General features: G+C 36.5%; 1 protein-coding gene across 1 annotated transcript in view; it reads left to right on the plus strand.

Moving 5' to 3' along the window:
* Positions 1-3,753: 3,753 nt before the first annotated feature.
* LOC140227109 (uncharacterized) overlaps positions 3,754-17,940 on the plus strand; it is a 73,107-nt gene continuing 58,920 nt past the window's right edge. The window contains exon 1 of the mRNA XM_072307540.1: positions 3,754-3,857. Coding sequence (XP_072163641.1) covers positions 3,803-3,857 — 55 coding nt within the window. The 5' untranslated portion in view covers positions 3,754-3,802. The remainder of the gene's footprint in view (positions 3,858-17,940) is intronic.

Raw genomic sequence — 17,940 nt, forward strand, 5'->3', positions numbered from 1 at the left:
CCAACCAGAATAGATTTTAATTTTCTCTTTAATAAAGCAAGACTTGGTGCATCTTTTAAATCATCACTTAGTTGGTTTCAAAAGCTTGGTCCTGTGTAAACAGAAGTATTCTGGGTGAGGATGGTACTTTAGGCAACTCATTTTTCTTTCTTAAATTAAACATAAATTGTCCTAATCGATATAAATATAAATCTTTAACCTTCAAAATGTTACTATTCAAAAACAATTCGTCGGTGTAGACACAACGAATTCTCAAAGCCCCCTTTTGTTGGTAACAAATACAATTTTTCAATCAGATATTGAGGGTGTTTCCCCAAGCATATTAGTATACCATAGTTCAGATAGAAGACTCTAATATAAATTGAGTAAAGTATGGGTGGGGAAGAAATGCTTTAATTTATTGATAATACCAATATTCCGGAATATAATTTTACAACAATCATGAAAATGAACAATTCCAGGACAACTTACAGTCAACATAAACACCAAGAAATTTAATCGATGAATACATTTCTAGGGGAGTGCCATCAAGCATAACATTGCCTGGCAGCGTTTCAAGTGAATTACTAAAAAGCGTGAACTATAATAGTCTTTGGCAAATTGGAAATAATTCATTTGCCCGCATCCATTGTGTAACATGTTTTAACTCTTTGTTGATAATTTGTAAAAGAATTTCGGGTTCTCTGAGGAAATAAGCAAGAATGCGGAGTCATCGGCAAATAAAATAAAAGAGAGCGTAGCAGAAAATCTATGAATATCATTAATATAATAATAGATAAAGGGGGCTAATAAACTACCTTGCGGTACACCACAATGAAGATCACGCATCGCAGATATACACTATTATCGATATAGAGACAAACTATTGCCTGTTCTCTACTTAGGTAACTCCTGAATCACTCAAAGTCCTTTCCGCGGAAGACGTAATGCTGTAACTTATAGAGCAATATTTCGTGATTATTTGTGTCATAGGCCTTGGAGAATTCAAGAAATATACCAGTCATATGTGAAAAAAAAATGCTGAGGTTGTTACCTTTTCTATAAATGCAAGTAAAGCATGGGTAATATTATTATGTTTACGTCGAAATCCAAACTGAAAATCAACCAAAGAACCAGAATGATTAAAACATTATTGTTCGGAAATAGCTTACTTTATTTTACAATATCGATTGCTTAAACTTATGTAAGTATGATAGATAATATAGTGTGAACGCCATGTGTGTGAATGTTAAGTCATGTGCACAATATTGTTTGTCTGTAGGTGTGTTTGTAAGTATTTCGTGAGAATGATATGTCTCTGTTTTCCGCATCGTGATATTCATACATCACCATAGTTATAGAAATGAGACAAATGCATTCAAAGCATGAAATAATTTACTATCCGATAATTTTCGATGTAAGCCAATGTGAAAATATGACGTGATATTGGTAGGAAATAAATCTCCATCTTTATACGCAGAAGCATGTCAGAGAAAATTAATTTGTTTTGTTATAGATTGGCTGTTTCCATATTTATGATATTTTGTTGCTAGGATAATGATAAAAATGTGTGTTACTTAATTTAATGTATCTAGTTGAGGAAAAGAATATTGACAATATTCTACACGTTGGCTCATTGTACAGTAGATGGTACTTGCGGTTAAGATATCTATTCAGATTCTATAGTTCAAAATAAGAGGTTGATGAGAATATCATTAATATTCGTTTTCCCGTGAACATGAAGTGTATGGAATTAATGAATTAATGAATGAATTAAAGTTAATTCTTAAGAAAAATAATTAACAACACATAGCATCATTCTCATTCCGGATTAGGAGTCATACTTAGGACGAAAAGACGATATCTGTAGCATGGTTAGGGACCCGCGGCATCAACAACTCGGCATTATAACGAATGTATACTCGAACCAAAGGAATCGTAGACATAGACAGAGTTGTTGAGGGTCACATACCGTACAGGCTTTGCTTTTCAGTGGGACCCTCCATTTCCATTCTCATCATTGTACTATGGGGGTGTATACCTTATCAAAAAAAAAAAAATTAAATGCAATTATGTTGTTACTCATGATCACACGTATTTTGTTCATTTACGTTTTTGAAATCATTACAAATATGTTCTGTTAATGCAATGTATATAATTTTCCCTGTCTATTTAATGGAAATGAAAAATAAAGTTGAATTGAATTGAATTGAATAGACATAGGAAAGTAAACAGTGTTTATCAAAGTTTCTTTTACGAAAAAGGAGAACAGTGGTTTTAGAACATTACATGAAACAGTATTTTTGTAGTGTAAAGAATCGTTGTGTCATATAGTCAGGCATTTGTGTGTGTGTGTTTGTGGCACTACAATTCCCATGTGGCGTTCTTTTTAAAATAATCTAATTTATTCGATTTTTGTTTTATTAGAGTTTGATCAATTTGTGTTTGTGACATAGAGTGATAAATCTTCATATTGCTTTGAGTAGTTTGAACCTCTATTTCTCCTCTCTCTTCTGAATCAGAGCGCCCATTCTTTTACTCAGAGAAGCATATATTAATATACGTATGCAAATACTTTTTATTCCACAATTTTAACCAAAAATGAAAACAGTCCAAATATTTTTCTTTCTTTTTGCTGAGGTAACTTGGAAATTGTACAAGTTGTGTTTTTTTTTTCAAGTTCCCTTCATATTCCTTGCAATTTAGGCCAAATATTTCAATTTGGAGTAACTTCACGAATGTCAAAATATCAGTTGTATATTATTTTTGGTATGTATATAAGGGATATATGTGCAAGTATGTATACGTACATGTTTTCATAATGTTTGATTTCATGTGCGTATTTTGCACTCTTACTTTATCATGTTAACTCCAATATGCATTTTCACCTGCTTGTACAAATTATTATTTTCACTTTGTAATAAGTTTGTATTATTCTGGACATGGAGAATAAATGAAATGAAATGAAATAAATGTCCCAGTGAAACCAAAAACAAAAAGAAACAAGGGAAGAAAAGAAGAAATGAAGGAAGAAAAGCTAAGATTTGATTTGCTCGTGGCTCCACGTACTTACCAAACAAATCAACAAATAAACAAACAAACAACATAATGGATATTCAAACCATACAAGGCAGCTTCAACATCATCATGCTCACAACTGTTTTTTTTTTTTTTTTTTTTTTTTATTTGTGTGTGTGTGTTTCTGGGTGGGTATGGGTCTCTGGTGAGAGTGAGTCTGCGTTTATGAGTGTTCTTAACTTTCACATTTTTTTTTAATAACCAGTGTATATTATACAAATATTTAGTTTCAAAATTCATGCTGACAACTGGAAACAATCCTGTATTCCTAAGCTTTACTTCATGCAGATGTTGACCCACCAACTCAATTCTGATTGGCTAGTTCTGATGAAATATAGGTTATCGAAGGATGTAAGGACGCGATATGCTTCTCCATTTTCTACTTTCCCCTCCTCCTACTCGTCGTCATGGTGCATGCAGCCACTTTTATACAGGAACAGGTTGCACGCACTGTACCCTGGTATGATAGGCATTATCATTCATACGTTTAGCACACTCCTGACGCGGCCGACATGCGTTTGCTCGAAGTGACGGCATACAATATTTAGCACACCCGGAACTACCCACGTTAAAAACACCGAGTTTGCTCCATTCATTCCTGTACTGCAGAAGCCGAGCGGACCTCTCCCCCGACAGTCGCCCGTGCCGTGCTCGTCTAGTCTCGGGCTCATAAACCAAGGACAGGTGACAGGCGTCGCGAGCTGCCCCCTACTCAGCAGATTTCGGCCCCGATTTTGGTCGAAAAATGGCGCAGCCGGGGTCATCAGAAGAGCAGACATTAAAAGCTGAGCAAGCTACAAGTGAGTACTTCGATTTTTTGGGCACTTTACAGTATATCACTCTATACTTTAACAAGAATACAGATTTTTGGATTTGTTTTGCTGTGTTGAAGATGTGATTTGTGTTTGCGCGATTGAGCCGCCCCTATCCGTATCACGCGGCTCCTTCCGTGATCTGTCATGCAGTGAGGTGGGGATCTTTATTCCCCAAAGTGGGTCATATTTCTTTGTTCATACGTCAAGAACTTATCGAATGACAGCTCCCCGTCGCTCTCTGCGGGGGAAATGCAATACCCAGAAGAGAGGGAGAGGTTTATTTCTCGGCCAGAGATCCTTCAAACCCACCAGAGCAGAACACATTTGTAAGAGAAGAAGGGGGATAGAATTTTGTTTCAATCCTGTTTTCTAACTGCAGTGCACAGTGACATTAGCCATTTGATTTCAGCACTGATCTGGGTAAAAACAAGATGAAGGGGGGACATGAGGACAAGCTATTTTTACCAAGCATGTTAGGGGTTAAGGGTCCTTGTGCTCTATCCTAAGCTGAAGAAGTGTTTTGTAGGTCTTCATGATGTTATGACAGAGGAGTTGTCCTGAAAATCTATTGTACATATTCAGACTGCTGCCTTGATCGTGGTAAGCAGGCAAGACAAGCAAGTGTCTGTATATCACCTGTGCCACATATCAGAGAAATGTGAACAGTCAGTTGGCTTGAGAGAGCAGGAAGAGGGCAGGGACGACATGCTGTGAGTTTTTAACCTTGACCTAACATGCAAATCACAAACCTCCATTACTATTCTTTTGGGGGATATAGAAAAAAATAATCTGTGTGCCTCCCTTTTCAAGTAAGAGGAAATGTTGAATATGATGATCTGCATCCTATGGCACATATCTGCCCCTGTTTATCCTACTATGAGGTGACACTTACAAATGTGGAGAAAATGCAATCGGTTTATGATATAAAATTTATCAATTCTATTCAGGAGAGGCAAGATCAGTGTCAACAACTGAGTGAGGTCCTTTTGGTAACCATTTCTCTATCAAGGGTTGCATTTATAGTAGTCATAAAGCTTGCCAAGTGGACTTGAATAGCACAAGTAGACACTAATTTGTAAAGTCAAAATGCTATTGTGCCGTAGGTACTCCTGTAACCATAATGTAGCCTATTTGTACAAGCCATCGGTAACACAGAAGTACTTTCTTATCAAAGTGTAATAACAAGTCTTTAGTAAGAGCCTCTATCTTTGTTATTTTGCTGTTACCAGTTTGATTGTAGAACTTTAGTTTGTTGACAAATTTATCATGGAATACTACAAATATGGTGTTCCGTACTAATAAATTTCAAAAGTATATATTTGGTTTAGTTCAGACAGAAAAATCTATATTAAACTCAAGTGAAACTTAAATTTTGTTAAAGAAACCCAACCCACACTCAGTTACAGTGACAATATACAAAGAGCCTCCAGTCACATAATACTATGCAAGTTGATATTATTTCAAAACGCAGACTGTTTACAAAGTGGTAGGCACATTCAGAGAGAGACAAGACTTCACCATCAATACAAGATGTGAGAAAAAAAAAATTATCACAGAACTATACTAGAGCTCTAATACTAGAGCTCTGCTAAACTTAGCAGGACTTGAATGCTAGTACTGCCAATGTGTATTTCACAAGATAGGGTATGAGAATGACTGATTTAGCTCTTGGACTTCCTTTTCTCTTCCCTCCCTGGCATTTTCTCTACAAGTTTTGCTGACTCTCATCTGCTGAATCCACAGAGCGTGAGTTTCAGAAGAGGGGGGAAAAATGTTGAGGGCAGAAAGAAGAAATCTGTTAACATATGACCCTGTGCATTATCATTCAGTTTTCGTAGTGTCTCTGAATACTTGCTGCTTCTGGGTCGGAATGGGCCCCCAAGACATGGCAGGGGGCGGGATAATGGATATCTCATTCCCTGAAAGCACAAATTCTTCATGGTGACCTCCCCTTTTGTTCTAGAGTCAGGGGGCATTTTAACCTCCTGGTGTGTGTGTGTGTGTGGGGGGGGGGGGTAGGGGGATGGGGTGGGTATGGCATGTCTCAGAGGGGAGGGGCAAAGATACATAGGTTAAGGGTTTGTCGGAATGGTAAGTTGATGTGAACTTGTGCACACCCTCCTTTAATTGGTTCAAGTTTTTGCATTTTCTTTTCTTCTCAAAAGGATTGTACTCTCAGAAAAAAGGCTAAACAGTGACTCCTTTCTGATTGAATAGAGTGTTCCTTGTTTTTACATTGTCTACTAAATCAACTCCTTGCCTGCATGGATAGAGATTGGCCATTCAGAGAAAGCAGAAATGATATGTACACTTGTACATCTAATAATAATCCTAAAGGTTTACAGAGTATGTCCTGCCAAAGTTTGGTACCTAATCATTGGTTGATATGGATGCAAATGTTGGTATTCCTGGGTATCGTCATTATATCATAAGCAGAGCTATATTTGTATTTATACAATTTTCCAATAAATTTGTCATGAAGTACCAAGACATGGCCACGAAATTATAATTAAACAGAAATGCCAGGAAATTAATCAACTGCTCTTTGTTATTGTACAAAATCTCCTCGAGGTTGATACACTTAGAATAATGCTGCTTACTGCATTATTGCAATATACCTTTAAGCCATGCAGAGTCAGCCATCTCTAACCAGATGAGCACAACATGTTACAAAGTTCATACCTCAGGGGAGAACATTACCTGGATGCTATGCTACTGCCATGAACTCACTCGCAGTTTTTAAAGGTGAAGACAGTGAAACAGAGAGGGGGTAAAATCTGGTCTTGTAACAATGGGCATGGCCTGCAGGCAGAAGAACAGAGGGAGTGACAGGCATTTTCCAGGAGAGGAAAGGATATGATTATTGAACACTTTGCCCTTTTCAACATCTTTCTTGAATCAACATCCATATAAAGTATGTGCTGCCAGTGTGAGAGTCTAGACAGAGAAGTCTGATGATTATGTGATAACGTTATCCCTTCTGAAGTTTACATTCCTCTCTACCCCCACTCTTGGTCTGGCGTGTCTTTACCCTTCTCCCACCCCTTCCCTTTCCAAGTGAAGAAGTTGAGGAGAGAAATGTAGGGTACAGCAAACCAGCTGTGATGGCACCCCAGGCTGATCATAATTTGAGCTGTTTTTCGACTTGACCTTTTCCTTGAGACACGACCCCAGCGAGATTTCACCCTTGCCATACCAGGGGGCCCAGGCTCCTGTCAAGGACACGCCTCAAATAACTACCAAAAGAGAAGAAAAAGGAGGGATATCCTCAAATAAAGGAAAGGGCAAAAAGCAGGTTTTCTGAGTACAAAAAGTTTAGTAATAAAGTTGCATCCTCCTCAAGGCTCCAAAATGAGCGACTTTCAATCAGTATCATCTTGTTGAGCAAACATTTCCTGTTTTGGTTAGTAAGGAGATAGCTATAAGATGAATCCATGTCAGTGATAATAGCCTGTAATGGTTTTCAGTCTGGTAGTCCCTGAAGAGACTGAAGTGTAATGTTCATCATGTAGGCCAGTGCATCGGCTACATACTGGTTGGCTATGAACAGTTCCAGATTAGATTATATGGTACATTATCCAATTATTCCATAGAATCTGTGTGTATGTTTAAAGTTGCAGACATTATTATTGATCACAGGATGTGTGCTTTAGAGGGAAATTTCACTCCTTATAAAAGTTGACTTTACTGAACAAGATTTCAGCTGTTGTTTCAACTCTTTGCCTCAGTGCCCCTCTGGTCGTGATGCGGTTCCAGTTGGTTAATGAGTGCAGAAATTGCTAGTGTAACAAACCAGTGTGACCAAGAAACTTACTTTTACATTGAAATTATGAACACCAATTTAAGAAGCCATAAATGAAATTGTAAGTCCAATATCAGTAGGTGAAACTCTGTGCTCTGCATTAGCCAGATTTTTAATTCCTTGAATCATGTGAGACATTGTATCATAATCTAATTAAATAGTAAGCTTAAGAGAAACCACAAAAAGAAATGGAACAAAAAGAGAATTACATGCTAGGGAAAGAATCTGCATTATGATAAACTGACAGCTACAATAAGATGAAATGAGGTAATGTGAAGAGGCCATATACTCCTAACTGAAAGGATCTCATCAGTAAGTGATTGAAAGCAAATGAACATGTGCCAGGCTTCAGGTTATTTTAGTTTAAAGTCAATCTGACAGCAGGATGTGGCAAAACTTCTTAAATGCTCTTTTCAACTGAAAGCTTTATATTCTTTTGATTTGATCGAAATGAGCAGTAAAGTTTACTTCTATAATTGTAAAAGGAATGATAATGGAAATGTTTTGTCTGAAGAGGTAGCATTTTGTCATTTGAGAAGAACCAATTAATTTCAGTCCACTTGATATTTCCATCCCAAGTAAAATGTTGGTTTCACTCCCTGCCTTTAACTTATCATTTATGGTGATGTCTAGAGAAATCATGTTTAAGTGACATCCTTACCCTTATTCCCCATACAAGGCAGGATATTATAAATATGTTTCTTCCACTTCCCTGAATTGGTATTCTGGCAAGGCCAGTAGGGTCTTATGCTTTTAAAACATTGTTTTTCTCATCATTAGTCATTTCATTTGCCTGATAAGGAGTTTTAGTTGCCCTGCGAAAGCATTCGAGTGCTTTTATTTTTAGCACCCTGTAAGGTGTTTGTTATGTTTACAAGGAGATCAATTTCAGTCAGTGTCAATCACATGACCTGGACCAACTCTGTATACCGGTACTTGCTTGTGACATCATCTCATATCCATGCAGTGTAAAGGTTACAGGCTAATTGGACTTGACCAGCTCAGAGACATAATTTTTTATTTTATTTGTTATTTTTTTTTTTGCTAACAGAATATCATACATGTATTTGAAAACACATTACCTTTAAAGGGCTGCAGTCTCAGGAAATGTTTTGTGTATAAACATGTTTTAAGTGAGTCATGCTAACATGTGATGATGAGAACATTTCTTGCCATGCATGTTTTGCCGCTGATGTTAAAGTAAACAGAATATCGAAAATGACAGATATGATAATGTGGAAGTGATGATGGTGTTGATGTGGGGCTCATATGAAGTTGATTTTTTAGACAAATCTGATTCTTGTAATCCCAACCATGCTATGAAGAGGGCAATGAAAGTCTTTTCACCATCCTGTCAGCACCAGTGAAAATAAATGGTAGAGGGTGGACTGATAGTCCAGGCAGATGGACAGAGAAAGAGATGGATAGATAGATAGGTAGATAGATAGATAGATAGATATATGGATTGATTGATAGATAGCTAGATGAATAGATAGATAGATAGATAGATAGATAGATAGATAGATAGATAGATAGATAGATAGAGAGATTGAGAGAGAGGAAGAGAGAAACAATGAAAGCTGAAGTAGATGCAGGCTGCAAAGAAGTGCTGCTTTCCACATTTCACCTTACCGATGGGACATTGCTGATGACAAATTGAAAATAGTACTGTGGACTGACATCATAGGGGAAATCCCCAGGCATGACTGCTTTTTTGGCAGCAAGTGAAATGTGTAACTTTCCTTAAAGGGATAGTGTTCCTCTTTATATCCAAAAGATATGGCAAAATATCCAGGGGCCTCTCTGTTTTAAGCAATATGATTTGCCACACATATAATCTCATTGCATGTCAACTGAGCATAAATATTTTTGTTTCAAAATGTGCTAAAAATAATGAACATTGTGCTCAGATTGGGTCTGCTGCTGTGCATTTGCTCAAATCTCACTTATAAATCATCACAAGCCTGTTGCGTGTAATAAGAAATGGCCGAGTGTCTTTGTGATATTCTCCTTCATTGTGGTAGCTTTTGCATAGTAGATTTTGAATGGAGTCACTGCATTGCAAGTGAACTAACTCTACCACCTCCCTCTGAAATCTTTTGGCTCGCTCATTAACGAAAACCACACAGATTTCTTGCGGGATCCAACAATTTCTGGGAAAAGCAGGAAATGTCTAACCCTCCAGCTTGAAATGGAACTAATGCTATCATGTTTCTAACTTAAGCTTTGTATGTCATTGGTTTTCTATATCTAGAAACATGGCAGCACTGTTCTACTTGCTTCCTTTTAACTGAAAGATTTCATCTTTGTCAGCTTATAGCAATGCTAGTTTCCTTTTTAATTCCAGTTACAGATAACAGAAAAAGAAGAAAAATGAATGTGATGACAATTTTTTTATTTTTGTTCTCATTGTTTAGCCCAGATCAATACTAATGCTATTCTTGCAACATTTATCAATACAAAATCATGTATCTGATATCAAAATAGATGTGAAGACTGGCACTTACATGAGTAATTTTTTTTTCTTGTGTAGTGTGTGTATACACTTGTTCTGAATTGCCCAAAGTGACTGAAGAAACAGATCTAATGCACTATGCCCCTTTCTTCTTTTGTGTGTGTTGTTGAATGAGGGGAAAATGTTACGAATGGTAGACTGGTAAGGTTGTAAGCTCTGAGATTTACTCATAACCAATGAACAGCCTTTATGCTCAGTATTATTATTGTTATGATAATTATTCTTGCATGGTGTTTCCACTTGTTCAAACATTATGAGTTAAGTAGTATCATAGCCTATTTGAAGGTTAGAGAAGAGATGAAAGAAATTGAACCAAAAAAGAAAAGAAAAAAGGGACTATAGAATTGTTGTAAGGGGAAATCAGCTGTGAAGGCCAAGGACACAGAACGCCACCAAGGGTGAAGAGCAAAACAGGCATTTTGGCAGACAATAGCTGTGTCTAGTCAAGTCACAACTGGTATCACACAGGTCGGGTCAAGGTTAACCCCACAGTTCCTGTTCAAGCCCACGAAGTGTGTGTGTGTGTGTGTGTGTGTGTGTATATTTATGGTTCAAAATTAATGATTCAGGAACATTTACCCTTGCTCAGTTGTAAAAGTTGTACAGCCCATGTCTGCAGGTCCAAATTTTGGAAAACAACTGCTACCACCAATATAAAAAGAATGAAAAAAGTATATACTTCTGAAAACATATGATACTTATTGTCTCTTCTGTGATCACATAGAAAAATATATGACTGATGATGTTTTCTTGAAGAGTAACCCTAATTTTATTTGAATGCAGAATGACTGAATAGTAACTGTCCAGAAATCTGTACGAATGTTTAGATTTCCTTGTAACATTAATATCATTTCTTTCAAAGTTGTCAAAACTTGTGGGATTTATAATCAATTTCTATTTTTATCAGGACTAAATTTGGCATATTTGTTAGTTACTTCCAGTCATATAATTTTCTCCATCCACTATATCCACATTCAAAATGCTTTCCACAGTCAGAGATTGAGAGTAAAGCATAGTTCCTCAGAAAAGTTCACTTTTGTTTTAATGTTATTATAGGTATTTACCTGAAACCTTGTTATAGGTAATAAAGGTTGAAACATTCTCTTGTTCCATTTCTCAATGACCATCCCTTTTACCATGAATTAGAATGAAAAGACAGAACAATGAAGTTGAATTGGCAAAAAATTCATGCAGTGTGAACTCCTATGAAATTTTCCTAAATCTAACAATAAAATCTTGAAAAAAACTTGAACTTTTGTTGTGTGTCATGTGGGTTTCCCTTCTTCCGCTGTGAAACATACCATGATTTTGTTCAAAAACACAATTTTTTGGCATGAAGTTTTTGTGAATGGGAGCCAACGGCCTTAATTCGCAGCATGAAATTTCGCGAGTTGCCTCGAACATTCAATGCATATAGTGTAAACAAGATCTTTAGCTTGCATTGTAATTTCGTGAAACCCGGCTCTCGCGAAATTCGCAAAATTAAAATGCAAGTGAACATTCCTTGTTATACAGTATTTAAAACATGGAGTGGTGAGGTCTGAGTACACCCAGAGAGAGAGAGAGAGAGAAGGGGGGCGGGGGGGGGGGGGGGGTGGGGGAGGGAGAGGGAGTCTCTCTGGGAACAAACGCTCTCTGGAGTATTTCCCCCTTAACAAAAGGAATGTGATTTTCACAAATATAATCAGAACTGGGACAAACACGGTTGCATGGTAGGGACAAGGATGTCCAGTCATCCGTGGATCACAGACCAGGGCTAACAAAGGGTGCTGGAGTCAGGGGGTTGGATTGGGGAGGCTGCTGTCAGGTCACACCCTTCTTCATTGACTTTTGTGACATTTTCCCAAGGAGTGACTCCCATTCTCTCTTTCACGGCAGATTTTATTTGTTTTTCTTTGTAAAATATTTGTTTACCATTTGTAAATTTTAATCACTGCAGTTTCTTTCTAAAATCAAAGAAACGGGAGGGGATACATGGCAGGGTGCTCCTTAACTTTATTTTACCACTTGCCCAGTCGGGCAAGCAAATTTTCAAATTTGCTGCAAAACACTTGCCCGAATATTGATTTTACTTGCCCGAAAAGAAAGTCCAAAATATAGGGAAATAATACAGAAAATCATGTGTAACTCAAGGGCTTAATAAATCACAATCATTTGAATAAACAGCACACAATGATTCGCATGCAGACCGCTTAAAACACAATGGAGTAACAAAGGTGGGGTGATTAAAAGCCATTATCATTGGGCTTCTGTATGGTGGACTTTGTGGGTTTGTTGGGGGAAATAATCATGAAGGTGAAAAAAAGGTGGCTTCAAAACTTTTTACTTGCCCGATTCGGGCAAGCATTTGTCCTCATTGTTCAAAAACACTTGCCCAATTTTGACTTTCACTTGCCCTGGGCAATTTGGCAAGTGCTTATGTAGCACCCTGTATGGCTGCAGTTACAATTGAGGTACCTAGAATGGTATTATATATTAATATGCTGGTGTCTATTATGAAATTTAATGTCATACAGCTAGGCAAAATTTGCAATGTAATTCTTTACTAAAGGTTTACCATGTAGGAAGCCATAAGCTTGCTTTAGTGTTTTCTGGTGTGAAATGTAGGATTTCCTGTCTTGGTGCGGTGTGTTAACCCATTGAAAACGGACTGATTTTGCAACAACACGCATTTCCCGTAGACAACTGCCCGAGTATACTTGGGACTCGTCCTCAACAGGTTAATGTAGTATTTGATCAAAGAAGTGCAAATAGGTTTTTAAGAGTTTGTGACTTTGGATGTCCATGTGAGACTTATAACCTACTTTTTAAGTCATGGTACACTTGTCCTTTCAGACAACAAGGGTAAGATCTACTCTCCATCACAAATCAGTCACTTTCTAAAGCTGAAAGAAAAAACTTAAAGAGAACAAGCAAAAGTTTTTAATGTTACATAACAAAACATGGATAAACGCTTTCCATTACAAAGTTATCTGTGTTGTATAATGTGATATATGTTTCAAATTATGTAAGTATTTAAGAAGCATGCACAGCAAATGTATTTTTTGAAGTGTACTGGTAGGGCTCTCCAAGTTATGTTGTGATGATGATGTGTATGTTCATATAAGTTTGTGTTTGTGTGTTTTACCTGTCTAGGGTATACATGTGCACACTGTTGAGAAAAAAAAAAATAAGAGTAGGATAATCTTGTTGGTCCAAAGTCTCCAAAGTAAATGAGTATCTAAATATAGGACAATACAAATCTGCTAAGCTTGTTTCTCATCTGGGTGAATTTGAAAATCAGTTAAGATATTGGTAATTTTGTGTTAAAAAAATTGGGCTACTATAACAAGACACTCACTTCTATACAGATATCTTGAGTGGCCCTTGGCAGTTTGTTAGCATTTGCTGATTTTATTGCATATTGAAATGAATAGTAAGATGAAATATATATTTGCTTTGAGAAGTATGCATGTCTGTGCATGAATTATTAGTGATCAAAGCATATCATCATAATGATGAAAGCCCATCACATTATGCACTGATTTAAACCATGGACAAATTCCAAGTTTGAGTAACAGTTGGTGTATTTGTAAGAGATTTGTTGCATTTGCTTGTGAATGATCTAAAGTTTAGATCAAGATACAACTTGGGCCTTGTACAGGGTGCAGGAGGATCATGGAACTGAGATCATCATCGTAGAGAGCATGGAGCAATGTAGCATGCACTTTGCTGGCAGTTTGAATCAGTACAATTGTATGAAAATAATAAAAGATATCTGGCATATTTTCAGTGTTTTTCACCTTTGTGTCAGTCCGTAAAATATGCATAACTCATTTTTTTAAATCAAACATATTATTATTATTATTATTATTACTATTATTATTGTCATTATTATTATTATTATTATTATTATTATTATTATTATTATTATTATTATTATTATTATTATTATTATTATTATTATTATCATTATTATTATTATTATTGTCATTATCATTTTTGTTATTATTATTTTTTTTATTATTATTATTATCAAAAGTAGTAGTAGAAGTAGTATGATTATAGATATTATATTTCTTGTCATTATCATTATCATGCACTTAGAGGTACTCTACATTGTATGACAAGAACACAGTATTTCAATATAAAGTCTGCATACTAGAGGGTGATAGATGTATGAATGTGATTATGGAGAAAGATGTGTTTTCATATTTTTATTCATTTATTTTTTATTTTTTTTCAGCAGATCTGTAGAGTGAACTAGCAGATTTAACAGAGGTAGGATAGTACAAAAGATGTTCATTATCGTGGTAGTAACTGAAAGAATAAAGATTGTCTGTTGTCTCACAAAGCGAGGTTGGATGTCTGTGAATTTAAAGGCCATTTTAGTAAGTTTGCAGTATCAAGGTGAAATATGATGGAGTTACACACATAGATGTGAGTACCAGTATTCTGAAGAGAACATGATGAGAAGAAATGAGAATGAGATGAGAAGAAATATGAAGAAGTTGCACAGATAGATCCAAGTATTCTGAAGACAACGTGATGAGAAGGATTTAGGGATGTAGTGCGCAATGAGCGATTAATCTTTGTCATCACAGGGTTTGATGGATAACCTGTTGTTCCCAGATCATCCAGTGCCAGTGGGTCTGGGTGCGACCCAACCCCCTCTTCTGTTTGCCCTAGCCCCTGCCCCCTAGTTACTCAGTAACCAGAGGTCATAAAACTACAGCAACACATCCCCCTTTCTTTGATTAAAGGGTGAAGTGCACCCTGCTGGAAAGTTAAGGAAAATGTAAGAGAACAACAATAAACTAAAGAGATGTTTACAGCTTTCTCATGTGATGTAATGTCTGTGAAAAATGTACTGTAGAAGATTTTAGCCTGCTGTTTATCATCATTGACCACTATTATTCTGTAGTGTCTACATCATTTTCTATTGAGCTATAAATAGATGTCAAAGACACTTATTGCCCTGAATGTAAAATTTCCAGCATATTTTAATTATTTTAAAAAGTTATTGTTTTCTTTTTAATCTGTACTTCTAAGATAACAACTTTTCTGACATGTAAAGCAACTATGATATAAGTCTTTTGTCATTTAAAGACCAGTACATGTAGGCAAAAGAACAAATTTTGTGATGAAATGATGTCACTTGATAACTGGCTGCATGCACTGTATGATTTACACCTAAGTTAGCATATAGCTCATTTACCACAATAACAGTGATGATAGTAAAACAAAAGTAAAACTGTTACCAGCCATCACACAGTGTACAAAAGGGAACTCCCAAGCTATCCACACCACCAATCTAGATGTTGCCAAAATTTTTCTGAAAAAATAGATCCTGTCCCAGATGTTTTTTTTTGAATGACTCAGTTTTACTGCACATGGTCTTAATCCCTTCATGATTATCATCTACAAAGTCTGTAGATTTTCAAGGCTAGTCTATGGTAATCTGTGTTGCCCTACTACATACTGGACAATGTTTTAGTTATTTGATTCCTTGGCATATCTTTTGTAATGATGGTTCTTGGGCAATCTTTTTATCCCAGAGTGATCAGAGAACATCAATTCCCATTTCACCAACCATTCTAGTGCTGTAAGAGTATAGGTAGGTGAGAGGCACATTAAGTCTACAGAGAAATATTATTTTCAGAATGTGTTCTTCAGCAATGCCGCTTGAATATGCATTTGTGGCCCAAGGGGGAGTTTTCAAGACTTATTGTAATCGCATCATATGGGTCATTCTAACCAAAGGTCAAGTACTCCGTGGATCTATGAAAATAGATATCTGCAGTAGTCCATGCCCTCTTCTTAGAGTGTTCCTTATAGATTTACCCCTTCCTGGATTTGAATTTGATGCTGGTTATTGAGTAACTATTTGCCAGTCCAACAGTGTATGCCTCCTGAATTAAGAGACTTTGTGATAAGGGACAATCCTCTGTTTCCTTAAAGCAGTGCTCTACATGTTTTTAATCCTCAAATTTTCAAGTAGTTTACTTCACAGAATGTGGATGCATTTGTGTGGCGTGATAATAGTAAGTTACAAAGAGCAAAGGCCAAGGTACTTGTCTTAAACTAGAAAAAGTGACCTATTAAAGTGAGATCTGCTGAAGAAATTGAAGTTTTCTTTTTTCTTTTATAACAATAATGAAAAGAGAGCTCTGGGGATTTGAGAGAAATTTGAATTAAATGAAGAAATTGACAACCTACTGAATATGATGCAAGATGATGTCCTTTAGCATTATCAAAGCCACTTGTGACAGTAGTCATTCAAATTATAGCTATGTCATCAAGATTACTATTTTGAAATAAGCTTTGGGCGAATATCAAATTCATTCAGTATGGCTCCAATATGAATGATCCAGTTCTGCTGAAATTTTCACAGCTATGCTACTCTTATGTATACAACAACCTGTATAATCCCATCAACTTTCTCTGTGGGAGAAACTCTTTTTAGAGGCACATATCCTGTTGAAACAAAATTTTGATGACACAATGTGATAACAATTTAAATGTGGCCAGCTTGCAGAAAACAAATGCCATTGCTTACCAATCAATCATAATACTCCCTTCCGTGACTGTGGGAAAACAAAGAAAATCATGGTCAAAACTACATTTCTGTAGAAAGGAATAGCAGATGGCTAGAAGTGACTGACATGAGCCATAATAACATTGTGTCTATTTTTACCCTTGTCATAAGTGCCATGCTACCTGTAGTCATATGAGTAAAGTGCCATTGTGCCTATCAAGGTACACTGTACTAATATAAAAAAAAAAAAGTTAAGTCTTGAGTTCAAGTCTTGGTCATCAGCATCGCATTTTGATCAGATGTCTTGTTATGCATTGTACCAAAGTTGTGCACTTGTCAGTGGCGGATCAAGATGGGGGCACACCAGGTGCGCGCCCCCTCTTTATTTTGGTTAAAACAACAGAAATAAAAAGAAAAAATGGGGGCGGCATGTGTGCCCCCCTTTAATTTTGGTAAGGCGCCTCCCCTTTACGGAATTCCTGGATCCGCCCCTGCTTGTTGCATCACAGCGTATATGAATGGATTGTTAGTTGGAATACAGTTGATGAAACATTTCTTACCTGCCATTTCATATACTTCTCTTATGGTTATGACTGAATTATTTGAGTAGACAAGAAGTCCACAGAGATGTTGTGTTAAATGACTACCTGCTGCAACTAACAATATGATGATTGTTACTAATGAGATCATGATAGTTTGTAGACATCAGTGAATGCTAGAACAACTTTATAAGCAATGTCGAGGGAATACTCCTGCTTGATGTCTTCTATAATACAGTGCATTAGTGTGTAGAACTCTTTGACATTGGAGGTGAATAGAAATGGGGGGAGAAGGAAATCTATGGGTGGCTTTCACAATAACTTGGCTGGTTTACTTTGTTCTATGCATCCCCAAAGCCTTTGTCCTTTATCTCATGGTGGTTGAGCACCTGTAATATAAAAGGGGGTGTACAAAATGGTGTTCTCTCTGTCTCAGCCTTGAATATACAAGCAGACTGCTCCCCATGCCAGATCCAGAATGTTTAATTGCTTTATTTTGAATCTTTTCTTTTTGTGAAAATTTCTTCTTGTATGTGAATTTATTGACAAAGATAAAGGCAGAAATATTCATCCTTGAATCATGCCCTTAAAGAAAAATACCACCAACAACAGAAAGAGAGAATGAGAAAGAAAGAAAGAGTTGGAGATGTGTTGAGAGAAAATGAAGACATTAGGAATGTCTGACTGCAGATTAC

This window comes from Diadema setosum, chromosome 4, assembly GCF_964275005.1.
Source record: "Diadema setosum chromosome 4, eeDiaSeto1, whole genome shotgun sequence".
In the NCBI taxonomy this organism is placed as follows: domain Eukaryota; kingdom Metazoa; phylum Echinodermata; class Echinoidea; order Diadematoida; family Diadematidae; genus Diadema; species Diadema setosum.